We start from the raw sequence: 24,456 nt of genomic DNA on the forward strand, positions 1-24,456 counted from the left end.
TTTTCTTTTCAAGGTCAAAAGCAGATAAAATACTTATCATGTTGGTATCTATGTTGTGTTCTTTGTTTCTGAGCAAGGATTGCAATGGCTGCAAGCAAGATGAAAAGTAATATGAGATGTTTTACAGTAAGTAGTCCCCTTCCTTGCTCCCGAGGAGACTGCTGAATTGACTCTGAATGGAGAATGAGCATTGCAAGGGGGTTGGGATGTTGTATGAGTGGGTGGGTATCAGAGTGGGTGTGGGTCTCTTCTTTTGTAGCCTGCACGTCTCTCCCTCGCCACCAAAAGGGGGAATGGGCTGAGGCAGCTGTCACTTAACATGTGAATGTTTCGAGGGCGGCCCGGGGGCCTTTAGAAAACTCTTCTTTTTCTTGCCCCCCACCCAATCAAGACCCAGCGGCGTGGAGTTTTTAAGCCGCATTCAGATCCAGAGGACGGGCGTTATTGGGTGAAACGAGGGAGCTGGAAGGGTAGAAGCGGGGACTTTGCCATCCAGCTGCCTGGTACAGGACCAACCTGAGCAGCATCAGAGCTGGTGAGAATGACATCATCTTGTTAAATGGATCTGTCACAGTCTGACCTCCATGGATAAGCTGCTCTTGGCGTGGAACTGTGGGAGTTCAACTGAGTCGTTGGAATACATTGTCTCCATCTAGGCGCGCTATCCCATCAGCGGCGTTAACAAGGAAGGAATTCCTCTATCACAGCTCCCACAACAAAGAAGAAAGGGAGAAGAGCATAGCCGGTGGGAGGAGAAGTGAGCTGAGGGGAGGGGTGCACTGTGAGGGGAAAGGAGGAGGACATTGTTTCCCTGTGACTGTGGGCAACGGAAAAGCATGAGTTATCAGGACATGTGTTTAGAAAGTGTGTTTGTAGGTGAGCATGTGTAAATGTGTTGAAGTGATTGAGAGCATTCAAGAGAGCATGCATGTGTTTGTGTCTTCAGTTTGGGATGTTGGAACTGGGAGGCCACTCAAAGGATGCTCAAACAAAGCTTTTTTTCTTTCCTGTTTGAATGCTGAATGGGGACTGGCTGGATTCCTTTACTCATGCTGTTGGTCCCTGGCATAGGGTAAGTGTAGTTCACGTAATCTCAACAGGCCAAAACTCCCAGAATTCAATTCAAATTTGTGTTTGGATGTTGCTGGCTAGTGCTTGAACTGGGAATCCACATCATGAAGAAGCACTTGGGTGACTTGGTCTTTTGGCTATTTTTAAATAAATAGCAATTACTATGGACAGACATTGCAATATCCCTGCATGAAAAAAAATTACATGGACCTTAATAAGTCCTGATTAACTTTTGAACATTGTTGATCCATTTGGTAACTTTTCAATGAATAACTATGGACTTATTTTGTTATTTGAGTCCCAGGGGTAAATGCGTTGTTTCTATATGCGTGTTCAGGGACCACTACAATGATTACTATTTTCAACACCGCACTTAACGGTGAGTGTCAAAACAACATAGTGCTCTATTGGTGTGATTGATGAATATTACACTACTGCTAATTAAAAATCCCATCTATCTAATGAATTCATTCATTTACCAGAAATAACTATTGAGAGCATAGAACCGACTGGTTTGGATGAAAGGAGACCTCTAAATAGGTTTAAGTGATGCGACGGTTAGGTCATCACAAGATGAATGAAATGGATCAGTAGTACTCTGGTTGTTAGGTCACATTTACTTACATGTCAGATGCAGGGGCAAGGGGTGCTTCGATTATAATGTAAGACAGGACAATGAAAGGCAACATTATTGATTTTATATATCCTAACCTCACGTTACAGCCCTAAAAATAATAATAATGTCTGCTGCTACTAAAAGTGTATAAAGTCACTAAGTGGCACATAAGAAAACTTGGAATGTTTAAAGGCACCGTTTTTTAACAGTACAATGCCAAACATATTCATGGAATAACTAGTGAAATGATATTGGTTATGATAAAGAAAATCTTTGGAAACTGTCTCAATCCACTCTTATATTCAGCTCTAATGACCTGTTTTTGTTGTCCTTGATATATATGTATAAACTAATTTTGATCAGTTATACTAGTCATTTAAAATGAACAGGATACTGTCTCTTATTTATTTTTTCTCATGGCTCTATATTGATGAATCTGCTTATATACTGTACTTCATGAATGGTTTTATAAGATCACTGTGGAGCCAAACCAGTAATTTAGCAAATGGCTACATGTGACAATAAAATACGACACACCCTTTCTCTTGAATTGTAAACCTATGTGGATATGGCCACAGATACTCTGTGCCCCACTAAGACTCACTGGTGGGCAGGGATGTTAGCTAACTGGGTAATCATTGATCGAGATGCTGGGGCTTTGTCTGGGACCACTCTCTGATTTGACTTAGTACTCCCCTGTGGATTTCTTGACAGCATCAGCCGTCTGGTGAAACATACAGTACATGATTGGCAATTACTAATGCACATGAAGGCATCATATGTAGACTCTCATTTAGTTAAAAGCCCTGTCCTCTAGAATGTCAGTGGTTTCACATTTGTGAAGAAAATGACATTTAAAATCAGTGTCATAATTAATGATTCCTCATTTTCCATGGCTACAGACTGTTTGCAACCCTAGAGTAGTTAAAAACATACATACCTACTATAACCATGAACTACAGACTGTTAAACATTTAATTCTCATTTCTGTTTGATTGGCCAACCATCTATTTGTCTATTTGTTGATGCAGCTACCACTTTGGTCAGCAAGCATCTTAGGGGAGGTTACTATTGCACCAGGGAGCTCTCAGGAAACAAACAGCAGTGTTTCTTGTGACCACAATATCTTCTGTCAAAAATATGCTGATGACAATTTTAACAGAAAAGGTCTCTTAAAACTTGTCTGAGTGAATGAAGTTGGATCATTGCCACTGGTTCTTCATGCCGACAGTGGGATCCCTTAACAAGCCTGTCACATAGATTTGTAAGACCAGAATATTTTAGCAGTGAGAATGAGCATGCGTGTATGTGGCCTAAATGAAAACAAAAGCACAGCAAAAATCAGAGCCAAGTGTCTCGCTAGGGTTCCCTCTGGCCAAGAGTGGAGTGCTGGTTTCGTTTTAGCTGTGGAATGTAGTGCTGCTTAAAAATTAGTACTTTTTTGCATGATGATTCATTTGTCTTATTTTAGGTAGCTAAAGGAGTTTCCACATGCATGGCTGAGGGCTCTTACTTCCGTTATTACCTCATTAGCCTCTGGGCTGAAGGATTATGGGTAACCTCATAAGCCGGCCCAGCTGCCTGGGCCAAAAGTCCAAGCATGTGCGATCTGATGAGGACTACATGAAGGAGTGCTATCAACGGCCAAAAGAGTGGCAGCCTCCTCAGCATGGGCAGGATAAGAACAAGGACAGTGTGGCGGAGACAGGAAAGGAGACACAAGAACTTCATCACAAGAGAGAAGAAGAAGGAGCTCATACACCTGTTTCTGACAAACCTCTCCACAGCTCCCCTGCCTCCACAATCAGGAGTAGCAGTACTTTGGATAATGCCTGGCAGAGGACCCCCTCTCCTCTAAAAACATCACGCAATGGGACACTGACAAGAAGAACCGTGCCCCCAGAGTTTTCCAGATCTCCGTTGGCGTGTCCTGACAAGACTGCTGCAGAGAGAAGGACTAGTTTTCAGAGGAGAGACTCTCGAGAAGGCAGCCCCTGGTCCTGGAAGACGGTGGCATCACGGGAAGTGACAGAAGTAACAGAGGTGACAGAAACTATTGTGACTGAGATTGTGGAAGTCACCGAGTATCCTACAGGAGATAAGGGAGGGGACCCTATAATCACAAGAACTGTTCGAGTCCTGAATGGAGTTGCGCAGGAACTTGCTGAGGTTGATACAAAAAACACTTTTAACCCTATCAAATCACATCATTCCATCCATTTCATCCCTTTGTTTTGTCATCAAAACTAGCATTCTTTTTTTTAAAGCAATGTTTGGTCTTAATGACTGTTTTTGTTCTGACCTTCAAAAACTGTGTCTAACTACAAGATGAATTTTTAAAAAAAGAAAAAGAATTACGCAATCTTGTCTACATTGCAGCTCCAAAGTGATGGGCACTCAAGCTCAGATCAAGATTCCTGTGTAGACAAATGGAAGGTATGTTTTATCCTCAACACAATGGAACATATTTTGCCTTCCATTTTCCATTTGCTTTTCCATATTTCTAAAGGAAACCAAGTCGACATTGGCTCTGCGAAACATACCTACCAATTCTGAGACTTTCCTTCAAAGCCTGGAAGCCTTGCTGACGTGGGTGTGTGAAATAGAAGAGCTCACAGCAAATCAGAAGCCTCCATCTTCAGAGGTCAAAGTGGTGAAAGCACAGCTTCAAGAACAAAAGGTTTGTTTCTTATCACCTCATTTCACACTCCATTATCATATGAAATTGCCTGCAGTAGGGAAAGACACCAAAATAGTTATGTTACAGAAGGCGTGGCAAGGTGAGAACCCTTTTTTAAAATGGCTCTGTTCAGGGGTGATTGGGCAAAGTTTGTGTCCACAATGACCTCTTGTATGCTTTGCTTGCCTTTTCCTTGGGGAATGAACAAACGGGCACATTTCTCACCTTTCCACTATAACCTCAGCTATTGTGAGCTCTTCCAATGAGGTGGAACCAACCTGGCAATAAACAATAGCGACTTGACACCCGAGTAGGCCACACTGATGAAAAGGTACCAAGTTGTAAGAACCAAACAAGAACAGTCTTTTGAACATGAATCAATCTGATCAGAAGCGTAGATTTGATAACATGATCGTCAGAAGTCAAAATGTATAAAATAAATGTTGACAGTGACGTTTTACATGTTTACCTTTTGTTAAGTGCATGCATATGAGCCAAATATTGTTGACACAACCAATCCCTCGTGGTCCTTTTATGATATAGTCATAAATTATCCACTGAGCGTAATATTTATGTTTTAGCTCCTGCAGCGCCTCCTAACAGACCGACGGAAAAGTATGCATACTATGATGTTAGAGGGTCCTCGGCTAATGGAGGCCCACCCAGGAGAGGAGGGGGAGCAAGCTAGGGTCAAGCTCTCTGCTCTCAAACAGAAGTGGGAGTCCATACAGTGGCAGGCGGATCAAAGGTCAACAAGTTTCACCGGCTATGTCACACCTCAACACACATGCTTTGACGCATCTTATTTAATGTTTAACTCTATTTTTTTTTTTTTGTAGGAGGGACAGTCTGGAGTGCATTCTACCTAGGGCCCAACTCTTCCAGGAAGGTGTCGACAATCTGCAACAGTGGCTCATATCTGTCGAGCAGGCCCTTGCTGAACTACGTAATGCTGAAAGAGTGATGCTGCGTCTTTCAGAAGCAACAGAGAACGCTAAGGTTGGAAATGTAGTCCTCTCCTCCAGACATTGTGTTTGTGTGTTTGTGTGTTTGTTTGTTTGTTTGTTTGTTTGGTTGTTGTTGTTTTTTTATTTTGGGAGAAGGAGAACTTCACATACAGTCATTTCTTTTCAGGCCATCGCTGACGAGATCCGGGTTAAAACTGCTGAGCTTGCAAATGTTCAAAAAGCAGGTCATGAGGTCATGGAAGTGATATCAGGTAATAGTCCCACCCACCCAAATCATTTGGATGTGTTAATGATTGGCGACCAGAAGGTGACAGTAAACCTCCTTTTTGTTTTACATTGCAAAAACAACCATTAAAATCTGCAAACGATGCATGTTTTTTGCCACCCTGCAGTTTAAGCCTCAAATTGCACATTGTAGACATTGAAGCTGCTCAATGCAGGTAATGGAATTTTGAATCACTACTGCGACATGTGGCCGAAAAATGAAACTGTACACAGAGAGATAGGTTTGCAGGAGTACCCGTTGTGAAGAGCTAAGGTGTTTAATCTGCTAATTACGTAGAAGATGTTTGAGTCATAAATGGCCAAATAAAAAGGATGTTGTAATGATAATGTTGGGCAAATTTCTACATTCAGCAGCTTTAATACATACGGTAAGTACGTAACTAATGTAAAAGTCAGTAGCGGCGGTACGAAACTTGATGAACAAAGTTCAATACCACCAAACACTATCAGAAGAACATTACCGGTAATTCATTTCTTGTAAATGTCTGTCACAGCTGCCACATTGATGATCTCACATGAACATTTCAAAACTAATGTCTTTTTCTTATGACTGGCGTGACTGTGATTTCAGAGGAAGAACAACACCAGGTGCAGGAGAAATTAGATGGACTTCGTATCCGATGCTCAGTGTTAAATCTGAGTAGTGTGGACGTACTCCAAAGGCTGGGGCAGGCTCTGGAAGCCTCAAATCGTTGCACATCCAGCCAGGAGGACCTCCATCTGTGGCTGGGCCGCATTGAGAGAGAACTCTTGGGTGCAGCAGGGGCACAGACACATGCTGGAGATGCAGTACTATGTGCAGCTGAAAGACAACGAGTAAGATCAAGCGTTAAAAATGTTAACAACCTAAAGTATCCTTGTTAGCTTGCTCTGTCTGACTTTGATGGAATCATGTCAATTGCTGTACAGACAGCTAAGCAAATGAGAAATAAATAGTGGTTGTCATTATCATATCACTGTTGACATTATTTAATGCTAGGGTAAAGCAAGTGGAGTTAAATATCTTGTGACTTAAAGCATTACTAATGCTAATATACGAGGTAGGTACAGTAAGTATATCCAATCTAGGAATGAATTTTGTGAAGACAAAACAGACTGCATTCTCAATTCACTGTTAGATTAGTAGCTGTACAGTACCTTTATTATTTCTGTTGTTGACTTGTTTAGTTTCATACATAATATAATCTATTATACACCTATGCCTCCTTATTCTTTTTTTTCTGTGCACTACATAATGCTGCTTTAGTGGTCAATTGTGTATATTGTTATTTATGACCTCATGAACACTTTTCCAATATATGTTTTAATAGATGGACCAGGCTGTCGTGAAAGAGGTGGCTTGGTTTAAGGACGCAGCACAAAGACTTGAAAAGATGAAAACTGTTCACCTGGATCCAGTCCTCATATCAGAACAACTCAATGAGCAGAAGGTAGTGAACAATGAACAATGCATTCAATTTGTTCTGTATGAGATTTGCAATTTTACTAGATCAGAGCATAAACAAATGGGGTGTTTTGTCTGCTGAATAGATTTTGGCTGTGGAGATTCTTCAACACAGGTTCAATATTGAGAAGATGGTAAAAATAGCGGAAATTTTGCAAACGTACAGCGAGGAATGTGACGCGTGGAATCTGCAGGTAATCTCATAGCTGTAAATGAAAAACGTTCAATGAAAAATGTGTTCAATTTCCTTTCATCTCTCTCTCCGCAGACCCCATTAGATGCCTTACAGGAACAATGCGCCACTACGTCAGCGACTAATTCCCATGCAGTTCTGCAGCTTGAACATGCACAGTCACTTGTTGTTCAGTTCTCAGAGGGCCTTGCTGAAGTTTCACCCTGGCTAGAAGAAACACAAAGCCTTGTTGGCCAGCTGTCCCTCAGTACAATTAGCTTTGAAACATTCCGTGGACAACAAGATCTTTTACAGGTAAAAGGAGTCTTATTCTCCACATTACATCATTTGGTCACTCTTTTAATTCTTTTTAACAAAGAAACCCTTTTGACCTTGTATTTTCCATACATTCTGAAGATCATATTAAATTGCGTTCACAAACCAAATTGTTATGACGGACGCTAAATAGCATGTACACTCACTGTAACAAAGGGATGGACAACATAAAAGGATGGAAGGGCCACAATTTTTCTTCAATGCTCCTGGGGAACTGCATAGGACCACACGCTTCCTAACCAGGTGGATGACAAAAATGTCATTTTTAACTGGGCACAAAACATGTGCATTTGTCTTTTAATTAAACCAATCTACAGAACAATTTCTTCATATATTAAAATATTTAATTGTAATTAATTGCATGACTTTTTTTTTCAAAGTTTTCATACTCTTGTTAACATAAAAGTGGGAAAAAATGTTGATAGAAATATGGCTGCATCTTTTCGTCATTGATACAATAATTCATAATTCATAAAATTCAGTTAAAATTAAACTCTACTGTAAAAACTAGTGTGACATTGATTTGTGTTGAGGTTATTTTTCTGCTACTAGATGGCATAATTGCATTTGGAAGACATCATAGTTCAGCACATTTTTCTTTTCATCATAAGAGTGATCTAATCTTTAATATGAAGTAACTTGTGAAATTCTGCACATTTTTTAAATTGTAAAACACAACTTGAGCCTAGTCTCCACAAATATATGCATTATTATTAAATTTATTACTGCTAAATTTTGACGTAAAAAACGAAAAATGTTTTTAGCCGACTATTTAGTCTATTTCCACTTTTAATGTAAATGAATATATATTAATGCACTAAAGCATTTCTGACGATGGTGAAACTCATGCGAGCAGCCATCAAGAAATACTGCTATTGTTTAAATCAAATTTAAAAAAAAAAATTTTTTTGAAGCAAACAAAAATAACTATACACTTTATTTATTTTATTTTTGTATAAAAATTACGATTTAAAGATGGCACAAAACTGTTGACAGCAAACCAACATTAAGTTTAAGAACTAATTTGTCCAAGTTTTCACAAAAATCAAACCATTTTAAAGCCTAAATATAACTTATTACACAATGTTCATTGCCCATCATACTGTAAATGCAAGGAATGCACGGTGGAAAGAAGTTTTGTCATTGGTGATGTGGTGTGACATTTTGTGCCTGGATCCAAGTCAGCTCTTAGATCATTATTTTAATAGCCAGTATGTCATAGTAATTTTTGTTTGGTGTTTCAAAAATGTTAACACAAAAGCAGAAGAAAAAAAATCTATTCAGTCTTGCTTGTGCCTCCTCGTCCTTGTTATGCTCATCATATTTAGACATGCAAAAGCAACCATTACCATTTGTCTCAGGTTTGATAAATCACATTGTATGAGCTAAATGAATGCTGTATACTTGCATATACTGCTCCCAAAACACGGAAGCTGAACTGTACAGTAGTTTTACACATTTGACTGACACCTCAGTCATTAGATCAGCTTCCACATTGTAGTTCAGCTTTCATATCTTCTGTTTCCATGAGCAATCAATTTTGCACTAATTTTTGTACACTCACGCGTTAAAAAAATCAGGCCCAAAGAGTTTAAACTCAGTGATGTTAAACTACTTAATTCTTTTCCTCCAATGCTAAGGGTCTGAGGGAGTCAATAGCTGAACATCGGCCTTTGATCTCACGCTTATGCTCTTTGGCAAAACGCCTGTCAGAGCTAAACCCAATTCAAGGAGAGGGATTTTGTCGCAAAGCTACTGAGGCTGAGGAGCGGCACAGAGCCATCAGAGACCGTGTCAGGGAGACCGCCGTTCTGCTTGAAGAGTCCTTACCCAGATTCACTCAAGTAAGGTTACACGTTTTGCAAATTACCGGTAAGAACTTGCAAATACAATCATCTGATACTTCAATTTGTGTCATTTTATGTATATTAAAACAAAAAAGCGACATACCGTGATAATGCCAACCACAAGCACAAGGTTGTTTGACTGACAAATCTGAGCTTATCAAAGCATTCTTGTTACTTCAGCTCAATGAGAGGATGGTTCTTCTCAGAGAAAGTCTTGACCGGCTGCACACTCGCATCCAAACTCCAACACCTCTTCAGTGCCTGACCTTGAGGATTCAAGAGCAGCTGCATGACAACAAGCACACGCTGTCTGAACTTTCCAAGTTGGAGCTCAGCCTGACAAGTGTCAAAACACAGGCACAGGACTTGCTGGCAAACACACAGGCGGCAGGGGATATGTCCATCGGTACAGGTGATAAACATCACCTGAATGTATTTTCTCTACAGATAATGATGTTAACCTAATCCATATTACATGCATCACTCTACACGTACTGTTCTCAATGCTGCTTCTCAACAAGATTTTTTTTCTCTACATCCTGACTATGTTAGCAATCCAGGAGCAAGTCTCGACTCTTTCCCAGCTGTTGGGTGAGACACAAAGTCAGGTTCAAGAAAGGGAAAGCTGGTTAGTCAAACTATTGGATCTTTCCATCAAGTTTTGGAGTGATGTTGCTGATGTCACAGCAGCTCTCAGTAATGCACAGCAGGCAGTTTTGGATCTTAATTCAAGCCAGAGAGACTCTGAAACAATCCGCCAGAGCTTGGAGACCATGCAGGTTAGCCTGGGAAATCTTAAGCCTCACATTGTTCTAAAACACTAAGTTTGACTTAATTATCTCTTTCATTCTGACTAATAATAGACACTCAGGGAGGATATTGACACTTTGCAAGGAGACTTAGACACTCTTGGTGTTCTCGGTATGGATCTGATGTCAGCATGTGGGGACACAGACAAACCGGATGTCACAAAAAGCCTGGACGAAGTAAGCAATACATTGAAATTCATCATTTGTGATGATATGATATGTTATGAAAACAACCATGTGTTTGACTTTTTTAAGCTTTATTGCTTGTGGAACAATTTAAGTAAATTGTGGAATGAATGCCACGACAAGCTGGAGGAGTCCTTGCAAATGGCCCTGGATTATCAAGACACTATGCAGGTATGTAGATGAATATGAATTTTAATGTTCATTCGTGCCTCTTGTTTATCGTCAAAATTAGGTTCACATTTTGTATTTTAGGGACTTTTTGAGTGGTTGAAATCTGCAGAACTGAGGTCAACTGAAGAATTTATGGTTGGAACTGACTTGGAATCAGTCAAAGAGCAGCTGCGTGAACTCAAGGTGAGGATTCACCATGACATGATCATTGTGGCTACAATCATCCTTATAAGCAGCATTCATTCATAGTGGACCCTAGGGGTAGGAATCTTTGACTGTCTCACGATTCTATTCGGATTTTCGATTCAGAACAATTTTTGATTGACAATGATTTCTACTTCAATTTATAGATGTGCAAAGAATTCTCATGATCCAGTCGGGTTTGTAAGACAGAATAACAAATGGAGACGTTAAATGTAAAGAATGAAAAAAAAATACATTTATGAAGTTTTGAATTGTAAGGAAGGTACTTTTTTCCCACAAAAACAGTGTGTGGAACTGCTACTCTATATGGAGCAAGGTATAAATTATATCGAACGACACTGCCCCTAAGTGGCCAAATCATGTACAACATGAACAGCGCTCTCAGTAAAGGCACACACATACAAGGGCAAAACAGAATAAAATAAACAAAATTGATTCTGGGACATTTAAAATCAATTCTGAATAATACTAAATGAGAATCACAATTCTTATGATAATTGATTTTTTTGGCACACCCCTCGTTGACCCCCACCCCCACTTTAACCTATATATATATATATATATATATATATATATATATATATATATATATATATATATATATATATATATATATATATATATATATATATATATATATATATATGTGTGTGTGTGTATGTGTATATATATAGATTTAAATTTATAAATTAAAAAATAGCTGTATATCCCCACTTATTCGGGAATTTTGTGGGTTAAAAGGAAAAAAAATACAGACCATCGACACATTTGTCTAATTATAATAGTCATCAATTGTTCAAAGATTCCGCTATTCGGGGGCCAGCCCATTCCCTATACCCCGGGAATAGCGGGGCTCAGCTGTATATCTCCAGTTGATTTTCTGTATTTGTTTCCCTCAGGAATTTAAGCGAGAACTGTACCAGAAGAAGATTGAAATAGAAAGCCAAAACCATCGCTTTGTGTGCCGATTGTCTCCAGGCTCAGAGCGTCCATGCTCAGTCTCACCCCTATGTGACTTTCGATTGCGTTGGGACCGTTTGGAATCAGAGACTGTCAGCAGACAGGTGAGGTTCTGCCATTTTAAAGTTGAATTTTCCAATAAAACTCGGAATGGCCATGCTGTTCACATCTTACTTTTCGGTTTTCAGCATCAACTGGAGTGTGCTCTACTGGGTCTGGGGCAGTTCCAAAACACACTGGATGAATTGCACACATGGCTTGCCCATACTGCTGAACAATTGCAGGGTAAAAAACCCATCAGCATCGACCTGCAGGCTTGTGAAATAGAGCTCGCCAAACACAAGGTTGGTGATGAGATAAGGATTTTAAATAACTCAGGCAAATATGTTTCAAACAGTAAAACCATAAGTCAGCCTTGAATGATATACAGAAAACATACATGTACAGAAGTTATGTTCAACAAATAACAATGTGCACAAAAATCATCCATTTTTACTGAATCAACCCCTTTCGCTCCCGGCTGTTTTACTGGATTTTGACTGATTTTACAAGGCCCACAGAATATTGTGTTCTATGGCTATACAAACATGGAACCTACCAAAAGAACGATTAAAGTCTCTTCTTTCATCAGGAAAAAAAAGTATGTTTGTAACTGTTTCCGTTTTGCAGCAATTAGTAGTGTTGTTCCGATACCGTTTTTTGGCCCGATACCAATTCTGATACACAGCTTTGCAGTATCGGCCGATACCATACCGATACTTACGTTTTTGTTTGTTTTTTTCCTAACATGAAAAAGCTGTCCTGCCATTGGTTCAGAGCATTCAAGGGCCGATAGGATATCTTAGATCGGCATGCAGTGAATATATTACATATTAGTGAATGTCGTGCATGAGCAAGACACAAGATGCTGCATCCAAAATCCGATATTAGTGTTGGAATTAATGGTATCGACATGTTACTTGTGAGTACTCACCGATACCGATACCACTGTTTTAATGCAGTATCTGCGCCTCTGCCGATACCAGTATCGGAACAACACTAGCAATTAGCATTAGAATATAGCTAAGTTTCATCAATATTCACATTCCTGGTGAAAACACTGTCAAAAAGAGCTTGTTGCAACATGGTCCTGGCTGATCTCTTATACTTGCCGTTGTTTTGTAATAACTACCATTGCTTTAAGCCACCTCTTCATGTCAGAAGCTGCATCAAAGCCTTCTGTATGCTCTAGCATAAAAAAAAAAATAAAAAAAATAAATAAAAAAAAATAAAAAAACAAATACGTTTTTGGGAGTGAAGGACAAAGCGTAAAAAAAAAGCGTATTTACACGTTCTTGGGTTTGAATGAGTTAAACACACCAACAGACAAAACCCATCAGTTTGCTTATGAAACTGTGTTTCTTTTCGTACAGGTCTTGCGTAATGATGTCATGTCTCACGTTCGCACAATGGAGTCCCTGAACCAGGCAGGCAAGGAGTTGCTGGAGGTTGGCTCCGGGGACTGTGCACATGGTCTTCAGTCTCGCTTGGACCAACTCGGTGAAAGCTGGGAGTTTGTTCGTTGTGAAACTGAACGTTATCAGCTGGAGTTAGAGAACAGACTCAGTCAGGTAATGCTTTTCACTTGTAAGGCTACAATTATGAGATGCCGTTTATTAAGTGGCTCACTCAGAAAATAACAACATATTCTCCCATTTAGCCTCAAACAATATTTGTCAACTTAGTCAATGTTGCACTCAAATGTTTTATCGAAATATTAAATATAAATGTTAAATCTATATTTGATTGTTAAGTTGAAATTATTTGTGCGAAGCTATATATGCAAATTCAAACTGCCGATAACAGGAAATGGCAAAATAAGAACTTGAGGAGGTCAGTGTTTGCAGCGTTAAAGAATGAATAAAAAGCACCTTGGACTCTTGGACTTTATATTGATAATCACTATGTTTGGAGAAACTTTATTTGACATGTACTTGGAGTTTTTATGGCCCTATAGCCCTCAGGGCCGTATTCTTCTGTTTGTGCATAAGTCCTACTGTACGGGCTTGCTGTTGCATTTTTCATCGGTGTGTATTCATTTGTCCTGATTTCTAACACACATGCTACCAATAACCTGGGAATGAACAGGGAAATACCAAAGAGGTGTGATTCACTGAGAACTTAGGCTGTGTGAATGTTCGTTTCCTGAGACTTACATATGTCATTTCAATCTATGAAAAAGATAATTTTCACTTTAAATTGGAAAATATTTTATACCAGCTGTAAAGTTGGCCAGTAGGAATTTGGCGACCGCTCCGGCTGGCGGCAACATTTATTTAGTGTATTTATGTATTTGTTTATGTATTTATTTCTGTAAATTCTGTCTTAAAATGTTGTGATTGTGACTTAGTGAAGTTTGAAGGTCTAGCAATAACTCCTTAAATACCGTACTGGTCAAATAAAGTTTCTCCAAACATGTTGGTTCTTTCAGGTAATTACCGCCATAATCTATGTCCAAGGGTCCATATCCATCCATCCATCCATCCATCCATCCATCCATCCATCCATCCATCCATCCATTTTCTTGGCCGCTTATTCCTCACAAGGGTCGCGGGGGGTGCTGGCGCCTATCTCAGCTGGCTCTGTGTAGTAGTCGGGGGACACCCCGGACTGGTTGCCAGCCAATCGCAGGGCACATAGAGACAAACAACCATCCACACTCACACGCATACCTAAGGACAATTCGGAGCGCCCAATTAACCTGCCATGCATGTTTTTGGAATGTGGGAGGAGACCGGAGTACCCGGAGAAGACCCACGCGGGCATGGGGAGAACATGCAAACTCCACCCAGGAAGGCCGGCGCCTGGACTCGAACCGGAGTCCTGGGTCCATATCCCTAAATGATATATATTTTTTAATCAATTATTTGATATTACACACTCTGACTTCTTCGATCTTTTATTTTGATACATCCGGTTATCAGCAGCTTTAATCTGCATATTATCGAAATAAGTCATAGTAAAATTTAAAAAGTAGAGTCAGGCTTTAGACTTAACAATATTTAATATTTTTATTTACATTTACCATTTAGGTGTAAACTATTTAATTTATCGTTCAGTTGACAAATATTTTTGGATGTGCAAAAAAAGTAACTCAAAAATCCATGCTAGTTTAAAAAAAAAAAACATTCTTTGAAGATAAATGTTGCAAATTATTGTTTTTATGTTCATCGTGAGCTGCTTTACAAACAGCACAACAATGTATACTGTAATTGGCCTCCTATTCATACTTCCACCCATCCAATTTCTATGCTTTTTGTAATGAGAGAGGCAAAATGCATTTCATGTCATCTTTTGTAGGTGCAAGATATTACATTGGAGATTCAGGACCTCCTACAATGGCTGGACAACACAGACATCAGATTGCCATCTTCCAAATCCATGTGGGGTATGCCGGAATCAACCACGGAGAGGCTCAATGCTCATTTGGTGAGACGCACAAACTCAGTTACAACTCTTTGAAGTAGCACAAAGTTAATCTTCTACTTCCTTTGTCTGCACACATGCGACAGGAGTTGTGCAATGAGATGGAGTCGAAGCTTCACACCTACACACATGTGAAAAATGCCATTCAAAGAATGCTGGAAAGCAGCAATGTTGTGCCAGGATCCAGTACAGAACACAGCCTGTCGATCTTAGAACAAAGGTGGTCTTCTGTGTACAACAAAGTTCAAGAGCGAAAGGTTTCTCAACTTATCAGTTTGGTTTCTGTTCTGTTTTATCATTACACAATTAAGTGCATATTGCTGTTTTTAGGCAAAGCTTACAAAGGGTTTGAGTCTGGCCAAGGAATTCCACGGTGACATCCAGGATCTTCTCACCAAGATGTCCAAGTGTAAGGAGTCTATCGGACTCCTCCCAGCTCCCAGCTTCGTTCTGGATAAAATTTACAACCAACTGCAGGATCATAGAGTAGGTCATTTTATATACTCTTCACTATATTGGTTTCTTTTTTCTTTTTTTTCAACATGACATCTTGTAATGCCTGTTTGTATCTGTAAAGACACTGGTGGATGAAGTGAATGGTTATGGGGAGAAGAAGACCACAGTGGAGAGTGCTGGCAGTAGACTCGCTGAGCTTAGCAGGAAAGAGGATTGTGACGTGATTCATAACCTCATCATGACTGTCCAGGATCGCTACAAAAAACTACAGCAGTGTATTTCAGACAGAGGGATTATGCTGGAGGAGGTCAAAAAGAATGCCAAACAGGTATAGACGAGTTTTGACATTCACTATCACCATCCATGTTAACGTTTACCTTAACTGGGGAACTTGACATGATATTTGAACTCAGTCACCATCACCTTCATTTCAGTTTAATGAATCTTGGCGCCTCCTGGTGGACTGGATGTTCGAGGTAGAAGAAACCTTAGACAACCATAAAGAGATTGCAGCGTCACATGAGGAGATTAAACAACAACTAACTGAGCAGAAGGTGCAGTCCACGTTTAACAAAGTTTTGTTTTGTTTTCCCTTTTACTTTGCATGTTCACTGATCCCATTCCCAATCATTTTCTTCAGGAGTTCCAGAAAGTGCTGAGATCCAAGAGGCCCATGTATGAGGCGACACTAAAGAGTGGCCGCAAACTTCATGAGAGGGCGCAAAGCGGCCAGGACCAACAACACCTGGAAAACCTCATGGCTGAATTGAAAGACACGTGGGACACCATCAGTGGAAAGTCTATGGAGAGGTATCAGGATCTGTTGTTGTTGACAGGACAACATTCATTCCCACTAAAAGTTGCTTATGTTTTTCCGTCTTGCAGACAACACAAGCTGGAGGAAGCTTTGCTGTTCTCAGGAAGGTTCACAGATGCTCTTCAAGCACTGAATGACTGGCTTTATAGAGCTGAGCCCCACTTAGCTGAGGACGTTCCTGTCAGTGGAGACAAGGACATGGTCAACAATCTGATAGACAAACATAAGGTATGGCATCCAAACACAATTTATACATTACTATGTCAAGTTACATTTTCTGCAAAACATACAGCATTGACAAGAATTTTCGTTTTTCTTTCTTTGTTCTGCTGAACATATTTTCATTCTGTTCTTTGTGATTCTTTAGACCTGTGAGAACTAATTTGGAATTAATGCTGAGTTGCAACTATTAGTCAACACTTTCATTCAAATAATGATGCTGTATATCACTTTATATTGCACAGGCTTTGCATGTACTGTGTTAGCGTCACAATTCTGCAAGTTGTTTTGTTTTTCCCGCAAAGGCATTTCAAAAGGAGCTGGGTAAGCGAGCAGGGTGCATCAAGACCCTGAAGCGCTCTGTAAAGGACCTGACCAGGAGCAGCACTGCTGATTCCCACTGGCTGCAGGAGCAAATGGATGAACTGGAGGGCCGGTGGGAGGTGGTTTGCAAGCTGTCGGTCGGAAAACAGGACAGACTCGAGGCTGCACTTCAGCAGGTATGTAGTTCAAGTATAGTATTCATGGTAAATGGAGTGCACTTATGAATATTGTATAGCGCTTTTATCTACACCATATAGTCCTGAAAGCAGGGATGAAACAATATCCAAACATCACGATACAATATTATCATGATATGAAGCTCACAATATGATAAGTATCACGATATTGTGACGATTAGCGTGGATTTGAACATAAAAGGGCCAAAACATGTGGCATGGAAATTAAAATGAGCTAAAAAAAAAAAAAAAAAAATAGCCACCAGAGGGTGCTAGAATTGCGCAAATCGAAATTAACAGATCTGCTGCTTTTAATATCGCGATATCACGATATTGCAGTTATTGTTACATCCCTAGCTCAAAGTGCTTTACAAATCCTCACATTCACCCATAACATTATGGTATGTGAAATACAATTTGTAAGTTGAACTGTTTGGGCCCTATTTTCGTGCCCAGCTCAAGTCTAGCACAAAGTGTGGTCTCAATGTGGGTGGAGTTTCTTTTCTTTTTGTATTTTGCTTAGCGCAGACTCCCATGAAATTGAAGTGGCTGACCTCAATTTCTTTCAAATCAGGGCGGTCAAATAGCACACAGTGCTTGACATTGCTGAAACAGAAATTGACCTGCAGCGGTCCTTGCATAATATTAGTGCACACAAAGCACATTTATTTAGGTAAATTTAGGGATGATGTCGTCGGCTGTACATTTGACTTGGGCAATTGGAGACACGATCGTGTGTCCACGTGTGACCTGCCCATGGTTGTAACACATGATAAGGCTACAATGATACAGAAGGATTGTCCCACACTTTGATTACATTTCTGAATGAAATACGATGACATCCGCCACACACATCCATGGAGCACCAAATCTATCTGCCTGTGCTTCAATCAAATCCACCAAAATCGCATTTTTATATGATGCGTTACAATTGATTGAGAAATTTCTGTTTATTTCAGAAAAGTTGATCATGCTAACTATCATATCTTAATCTTTGTTCTCTTGAGGCTGAGAAATTTGATGGCCTTGTCCACTCTTTCATGGAGCGTCTCAGTGAGGTGGAGAGGCTTTTTAAATATGGAGTCATACCAGAGGAAGAGGAAAGTTTGCTTGCCTTCCACCAACAAAATCAGGTAAGGTCCGTTTACACTAGTGTGCTGAAAACATGTGAGAAGGTCAAATGTGGGGTGAGGTCAGGGCCACGGAACAAGTCTGATTAGGATTTAATAACATGCTCAAGGGCAGCCAGTCTGGCAATGTGGATGTTCCTCACCCAAGAACATATGTATTAGAAGGTCATTGAATAATTGATTACATTAAATGTTTTTTTTTTTTTACTTCCTTATCCACAGGAGACAATGTTTACTTTAAAAACTCAGGCAGCAGAGTTAGAGAATATCCAGTGTCTGGGTGAAAAGATTCTCTCCTCTTGTCACCCAGACTCAATAATAACGCTCAAGTCCTGGATGGGTGTCACCAAGACCCGCTATGAGGAGGTGAGCGATTGTGTGTCGATTAGGGTTAGATCAATTAAATGATTTAGCTGCAGTATTCATCAGAAGAGGTTCCTTTTGTGGTTTTCCGAGATAGGTTCTGACATGGGCCCAGCAACAAGAGTTAAGGATTCAGACCAGTTTAGGTTTACTGGAGGAGAAGAGAGAGGAAGTCCAGAGGTTGTTGGAGTGGATCTCCTCCGCACAAGAAGCTCTCAGCATCCGAGATGAAGAACCCGTACCTGAAAACACAGAGCAGAACCAAGAACTTATTGAGCAGCACTGTGTATGTTTCACTTTCGAAGTGTGCTTAATCTGATCTGCAGATTCCAGTGTGATCTTTACCACACATGGCAGAACTTTGCTAAATGTGATGTATTTCTTCCTGCAGGTATTCATGGAGGAGCTAAATAAGAAGTTGCCAGAAGTTGAACATGCAACAAAATCCTGCAAACATAAGTGTGTTTCTAAACTGCAAGTTTCCCCCAGCAAACGGCCAATCACGAGTAAGGACACAAGTTTTAATGTGCTTTTGAAGTATTGACTTGATCGAACTGATATTCGACCTCCACTCTTTGTGTATACAGAGAGGCGGAGCACTCTGAAGTTGCAGCCTCCAGCACCACTCCCCCTGGAGCATCTCGAACCCCACACCCCACAGCTCAGTCAGCTGGTCAGTCAGTGGCAGAAGCTTTGGCTACTTGCGCTAGCAAGACAAAAACATCTCGAACAACACCAGCAAAAACTCAAAGAGGTTATTTTATATTTATTTTTTTAAAGATGTCATTTTGAAACAATTCCACTGTTAGAAGAGTACAATGTGTATGCATGTATTTTTATGTAAGCCCTACATTTCTGCTTTTTTAAATACAGATCGAAGAATTTGCCAACTTTGACTTCAATATTTGGCGAAAACGTTACATTCAATGGATCAGCCATTTGAAGTCTCGCATTCTAGATGTATTCCGCAACATTGACCGGGATCAGGATGGCCGCATCAGCCAGAAAGAGTTCATCGACTATGTCCTGGCTTCTAGTAAGACCTTTTGTCGTTTTGTGGAAATGTGAAACAAATTCCTTACCTGATTTAAATGACAAATGACCAGTAAATGTGATGCAGTTTAAAGCACAGAAACCTTAACAAAATTCTCTCTGTTTATAACTACTATTTATTAAAGTATGTAATAAAAAAATACATACCCTTCAGAACGACATTTAAAAATTATCTTTGATATTAAATGCAACAATGTTTAGACTCATGTGCAGCATTGTCACAGACATCATGCCCGTAAAGTTTTTTTCTGTAGTGTATTTTATTATATTGTTGTTATTTTACTATTTCCCCGTCTCCCCTGTACGGATCAATGATGCATCAAGATCCTAGTTTCCTTAGTACACCAGATACAATACAGTTATGTCTTAACTCTGAGCAACTCCTCGTCACTGCAGAATTCCCCACCAACTCGCTGGAGATGAACGCAGTGGCAACCATCTTTGACATGAACAGTGATGGTTTCATTGATTACTATGAGTTTGTGAGCGCGCTGCACCCTAGCAGAGATCCTTACAGGAAAACTCTGGATGCAGATCAAATCAATGAAGAGGTACAAACAATGCATAACAATTACTTGCCGTGACTCGCGCGTTACACAAACGGCTCTCCACACTTTTCCAGGTGAGCCGTCAGGTATCACAATGCAACTGTCCCAAGAGGTTTCAAGTGGAGCAGATCAGTGCCAACAGATACAGAGTGAGTTTTCGTTTGGACTTTATATTTGCTTACAAACAATATTTCCACAATGCATTGTCATTGCAAATTTTCCATTGTGTGCAGTTTGGAGATTCCCAACTGTTGCGCATGGTTCGTATGTTGCGGAGTACACTGATGGTCAGAGTGGGAGGAGGCTGGACTGCTCTAGATGAGTTCCTGGTGAAGAATGATCCCTGCAGAGGTAACGTCAATACAAAAACTGGACTTGTAGCAATAGCATTTTTACATCAAGGACATTGTTGGATGACAAAATGTGTCAATAAAAATAACAAATGCATTTTTAAAAATAAACAAATTCATTCATTCATTCATTCATCCATTCAAATGGCAACAATATGAGAATACAGTGTTCTCTCGGTATATTTGTTTTATATTTTGTATTTTAAAATCTTAATTTATTAAGCATAATGAGTTTAGAAGAGTGGAAACTGTTGGTTGGGAGTGTGGGGTTGTAGCTTAACCGAGAGTGTATTATTTTTTATTTTTTTTAATAGACCAAAATGGGCTCTGCACTTAAAGTGTGATAACTAAGTCAATTATGAATATATGTTTACTTTCACTGCGATTGGTTGGCAACCAGTCCAGGGTGTCCCCCGCCTACTGCCCAGAGCCAGCTGAGATAGGCGCCAGCAGCCCCCGCGACCCTTGTGAGGAATAAGCGGTCAAGAAAATGGATGGATGGATGGATGTTTACTTTCAACCACTCAAAAGCAAAATGGTCAATGCACCAACAAAATCTTCAAGAGATACTTCACTTATTTAGCCCATTATAGCAAAAAGAAGTTAATATTTTGTCTGTAATTAATTTGAGACTTTCATTATTTTTCAAGTACAATTAGTACCTTTAAAACACATTTTGCAACTTGCTGTCGACTGAAAATGACATCACAAGGGCTCAGGTAACCAATCACAGCTCATCTATTTTCTAAGTTTGGTCATGTGACATTCACAAGCTGAGCTGTGATTGGTTACCTGAGCCCTTGTGATGTCATTTTCAGTTGACAGCAAGTTGCAAAAAGTGTTTTTAAAGGTACTAATTGTATATGAAAAATAATGAAAATATCAAATTTATTATAGGCAATATATTAATGTTTGACTGCCAAAAATAGCTAAATAAGTAAAGTATCCCTTTAAATTAACAAGATGTATGGTCCAGGCCAGTTTCATTAGTTTTTTTTTATTTTTATGGACCATAATACAAAAGCAATACTGATTGTTATTAGTTGAGTTTCAGTCTATTTTGCTTCTCATTAATTTTGTCATTTGTTGGGTAACAACAAATTGGTCTAGTGTTCACATACCGACATCCGGCTATATTTTGATGAATTGCTATTATAAAATAAAAGAAACACTTTGACTAGGTTGTGAAAACTTCTCTTTTGCCAACAGTAAAAGGTCGGACCAATCTGAAGATCAAGGAGAAGTACTTGTCTCCCACGGGGAGCACCTCCAAAGGTTTGACTGTCAGCAGGTCCAACTCAAGCCTCAGTCTCTACAGCAGTGCCTCCGCCCCCACTAGCCCCATGACACGCAAGGCAAGCTATTACTCCTACTCAAACCTTTGCCACCTTTGCTTTGAAGTCTACTCCCCTGCATATTTAGATATACTATCATACATGATTTTACCAATAACAGCTGACTAGCAACTCGCCTTGCTTTTCAGGCTTTACTGCGCCGAAGTTTTTCAGGCGACCGTTGCATTCGTCCACGAAGTTCCATTGCCGCATTGGGATCTGAACTCCTGTTTGTCACAACAGAGGGGCACAACTCTCTATCGCCTTCAGGTCAGGCAATCACCACAGTTATATGAAGTGTCAAGTTGATGTATGGTAGCTAATGCAGTTTATAGATCATTCACTGTATTTACAGTATATCGCTTTGTTTTCATTCTTCTTTCACCCTCTAGAAGAAGCTGAGAGTCTGCTTCCCACATGATTGCCTCTGCCTCCAAGCTCCATGTGTGCACTAAATCCAAACAGCCTTATGGCCCTGAATGACAGACACAGTGATAACTGATAAGTAGGAATTTTGAAGGGCTCTAAACGAAAACACAAAAAGCAGACCCTGAAGAGAAGCTACTATAAAGGTTAAAAAAAGAGAGAGAGAGGGAAAGGTCTGTAGCTTTGGGGTGTGTTAGAAAGGAAAGACATTGAAACTCTCTTGTGTGAAGAATCCAAATTTTTCATTCCCCAGTTCCAATTCACATGCAAAAATATAATTGCATACAGAGTAGTTTTGTAAAGATTTTGCATGCATGAAAACTGAATGCATGGTAGCTTGATACACTGTTTTTGTCCCTTGTTAGCATTACTTTCTGATTTTAATATTGTCGGAATCAGAAAATGTGAACTGCTATGTAGTAATTGCATGGTTATCTTTAATAGTGTAAATGAATGCTCGGGCAAGAGCATTTGTATAGAAAGGGAATGACATGGAAAAAAAAAAAAGTGCGCTCACTTTGTGTTGCTCACTGAGTATCCAAAAACACAAATACCAAAACTACTATGAGTTTGCGAGACTTCAGTATGTGAATTGCTTTTTTTTTGCTGCGAAGATGATATTGTTGGCAGGGCCACACTTTTGCATCTTTTACAGTTTCTGCTACTGTGTGTTTAAGCGATTGTGCATTATTTTAATGCTCTGCCGTTTTAAGATAGTTTGATCATTGAAAATGTTGTATCCAACAATGCAATGACATTTTGACAAACCGATTATTTTTGTCCAGTTTGGTTTTGATGGATTTTTATGGAATATTGCTATGAAAGTGTAGATCTGATATTTCCTTTTTATTGCAGGAAGGGTTTTCATTTTCTTCACATATTAAGCACTTTCTGTCTGACCACATTACAGTTCGATTTATATGCAAGAAATGTCGTAGTACATGTTAGTATCTGAAACTAATGTTTTTGTACATCAAGTAGTCTTTTTCAACAATACAGACTTTAGAATTTGCAGTATTTCTTTCTGCTTGTCGAGCCAGCAACTTGTACCAAAAGTGCATCTTGTTTTTCTTTCTATGATGTGGAATGTCTCTTATCGTCAAAACATACGCAAAAACAAAATTGCAGCCAGTGTTTTATTGCTTATTACAGAATGCGAAACATGGGCGATGCCACACATGAAATGAAATGAAATGAAATTTCTCTTTGGGAACTGTCACTAAACCGGTCAGTGGTAATGCCATACCTCTTTGCAACATTTGATAATACTCAGCAAAAATGTGCCATTATTTTTTCATTTTTTTTCAGATTTGACATTACAGACAGCAGTTGAAATACTCTAGGATTGCATTTGGTCTATGCAGTTGTAAATTAAATATTTTTGCAGCTTGAAATACTCCTTTATATCCGAAAGTCCTTTTTGGCCTCAATTTGTTTGTATTATGGTGTACTGTGGGGGGAACAAGATTTCAATTTGATTACTATGCACCCTTAACTTAATCTCCTGTACATGCTTCTGTACCCAGCACTCATTTTGATCTCCAAATTTGGCGACCATTCGATTAAGGTCACTAATCATTTTCTGTTTATATGTACCCAATAAATGCATCATTTGTTACAAAATTTGAATATTGGTTGGGATTATTGTGCCTGTAAGATTCTCTCAAACAAGCACATAGCAAGTAATTTACTGATTCTGGTGGGGTTTTTTTTCCACAAATACAAGTATGTTTTGTTGGGGGTGTTGTCATGTTTTGCATGTACATGCATGCATATACCTCTATTGTGTATATTATATTATGATCAACTCTTTGCAGACATTTTATCTGATCCTCAGCGCAGTTTGCTTTCCACCTGTAAAAAAATAAATAAATAAATAAATAAAATCCTAATCTTTCCACAAACGGAGCTGAAAACACAATCCTACTGCTTTAAACACACAAGTCAACCGTTTTCAAAAAGAAAGCAGTGTATTGTTCTCTGAAAGTACTGACCATAACCGGAGATCACAACACCCTGCTGTTATGTCTTATCAAAACAAGTATA

At 39.5% G+C, this 24,456-nt stretch overlaps 1 protein-coding gene across 2 annotated transcripts; it reads left to right on the forward strand.

Moving 5' to 3' along the window:
- Window positions 1–296: 296 nt before the first annotated feature.
- Window positions 297–24,039, forward strand: macf1b (microtubule actin crosslinking factor 1b). 2 transcript variants are annotated; one of them, XM_077527656.1, is made up of 40 exons: window positions 297–1,072; window positions 3,159–3,856; window positions 4,067–4,123; window positions 4,197–4,367; window positions 4,949–5,115; window positions 5,207–5,366; window positions 5,502–5,586; window positions 6,192–6,436; window positions 6,931–7,050; window positions 7,151–7,258; window positions 7,333–7,551; window positions 9,213–9,416; window positions 9,600–9,831; window positions 9,972–10,198; window positions 10,283–10,405; window positions 10,484–10,585; window positions 10,667–10,768; window positions 11,689–11,853; window positions 11,938–12,093; window positions 13,162–13,359; window positions 15,089–15,217; window positions 15,301–15,471; window positions 15,545–15,700; window positions 15,792–15,998; window positions 16,105–16,224; window positions 16,311–16,480; window positions 16,556–16,715; window positions 17,012–17,206; window positions 18,214–18,339; window positions 18,559–18,702; window positions 18,797–18,985; window positions 19,091–19,205; window positions 19,287–19,453; window positions 19,573–19,735; window positions 20,149–20,303; window positions 20,375–20,449; window positions 20,534–20,651; window positions 21,860–22,005; window positions 22,134–22,254; window positions 22,377–24,039. In XM_077527656.1, the coding sequence occupies exons 2-40, from the start codon at window positions 3,239–3,241 to the stop codon at window positions 22,403–22,405; spliced, it is 6,315 nt and encodes a 2,104-aa protein (XP_077383782.1). In that variant the 5' UTR covers window positions 297–1,072; window positions 3,159–3,238; the 3' UTR covers window positions 22,406–24,039. The 2 variants fall into 2 exon arrangements, with proteins under 2 accessions (XP_077383782.1, XP_077383783.1); XM_077527657.1 differs by having other exon boundaries at window positions 3,159–3,730.
- Window positions 24,040–24,456: the final 417 nt, after the last annotated feature.

Source organism: Festucalex cinctus, chromosome 7 (genome assembly GCF_051991245.1).
Source record: "Festucalex cinctus isolate MCC-2025b chromosome 7, RoL_Fcin_1.0, whole genome shotgun sequence".
In the NCBI taxonomy this organism is placed as follows: domain Eukaryota; kingdom Metazoa; phylum Chordata; class Actinopteri; order Syngnathiformes; family Syngnathidae; genus Festucalex; species Festucalex cinctus.

What these genes read in the sequence shown, in the direction of transcription:
- macf1b (XM_077527656.1), top strand. Translation starts at nt 3,239, where the DNA reads ATGGGTAACCTCATAAGCCGGCCCAGCTGCCTGGGCCAAAAGTCCAAG. An exon ending in TCAAAAAGAATGCCAAACAG is followed by an intron (nt 15,999 to 16,104) that starts GTATAGACGAGT and finishes CCTTCATTTCAG; the next exon opens with TTTAATGAATCTTGGCGCCT. An exon ending in GAAGAATGATCCCTGCAGAG is followed by an intron (nt 20,652 to 21,859) that starts GTAACGTCAATA and finishes TTTTGCCAACAG; the next exon opens with TAAAAGGTCGGACCAATCTG.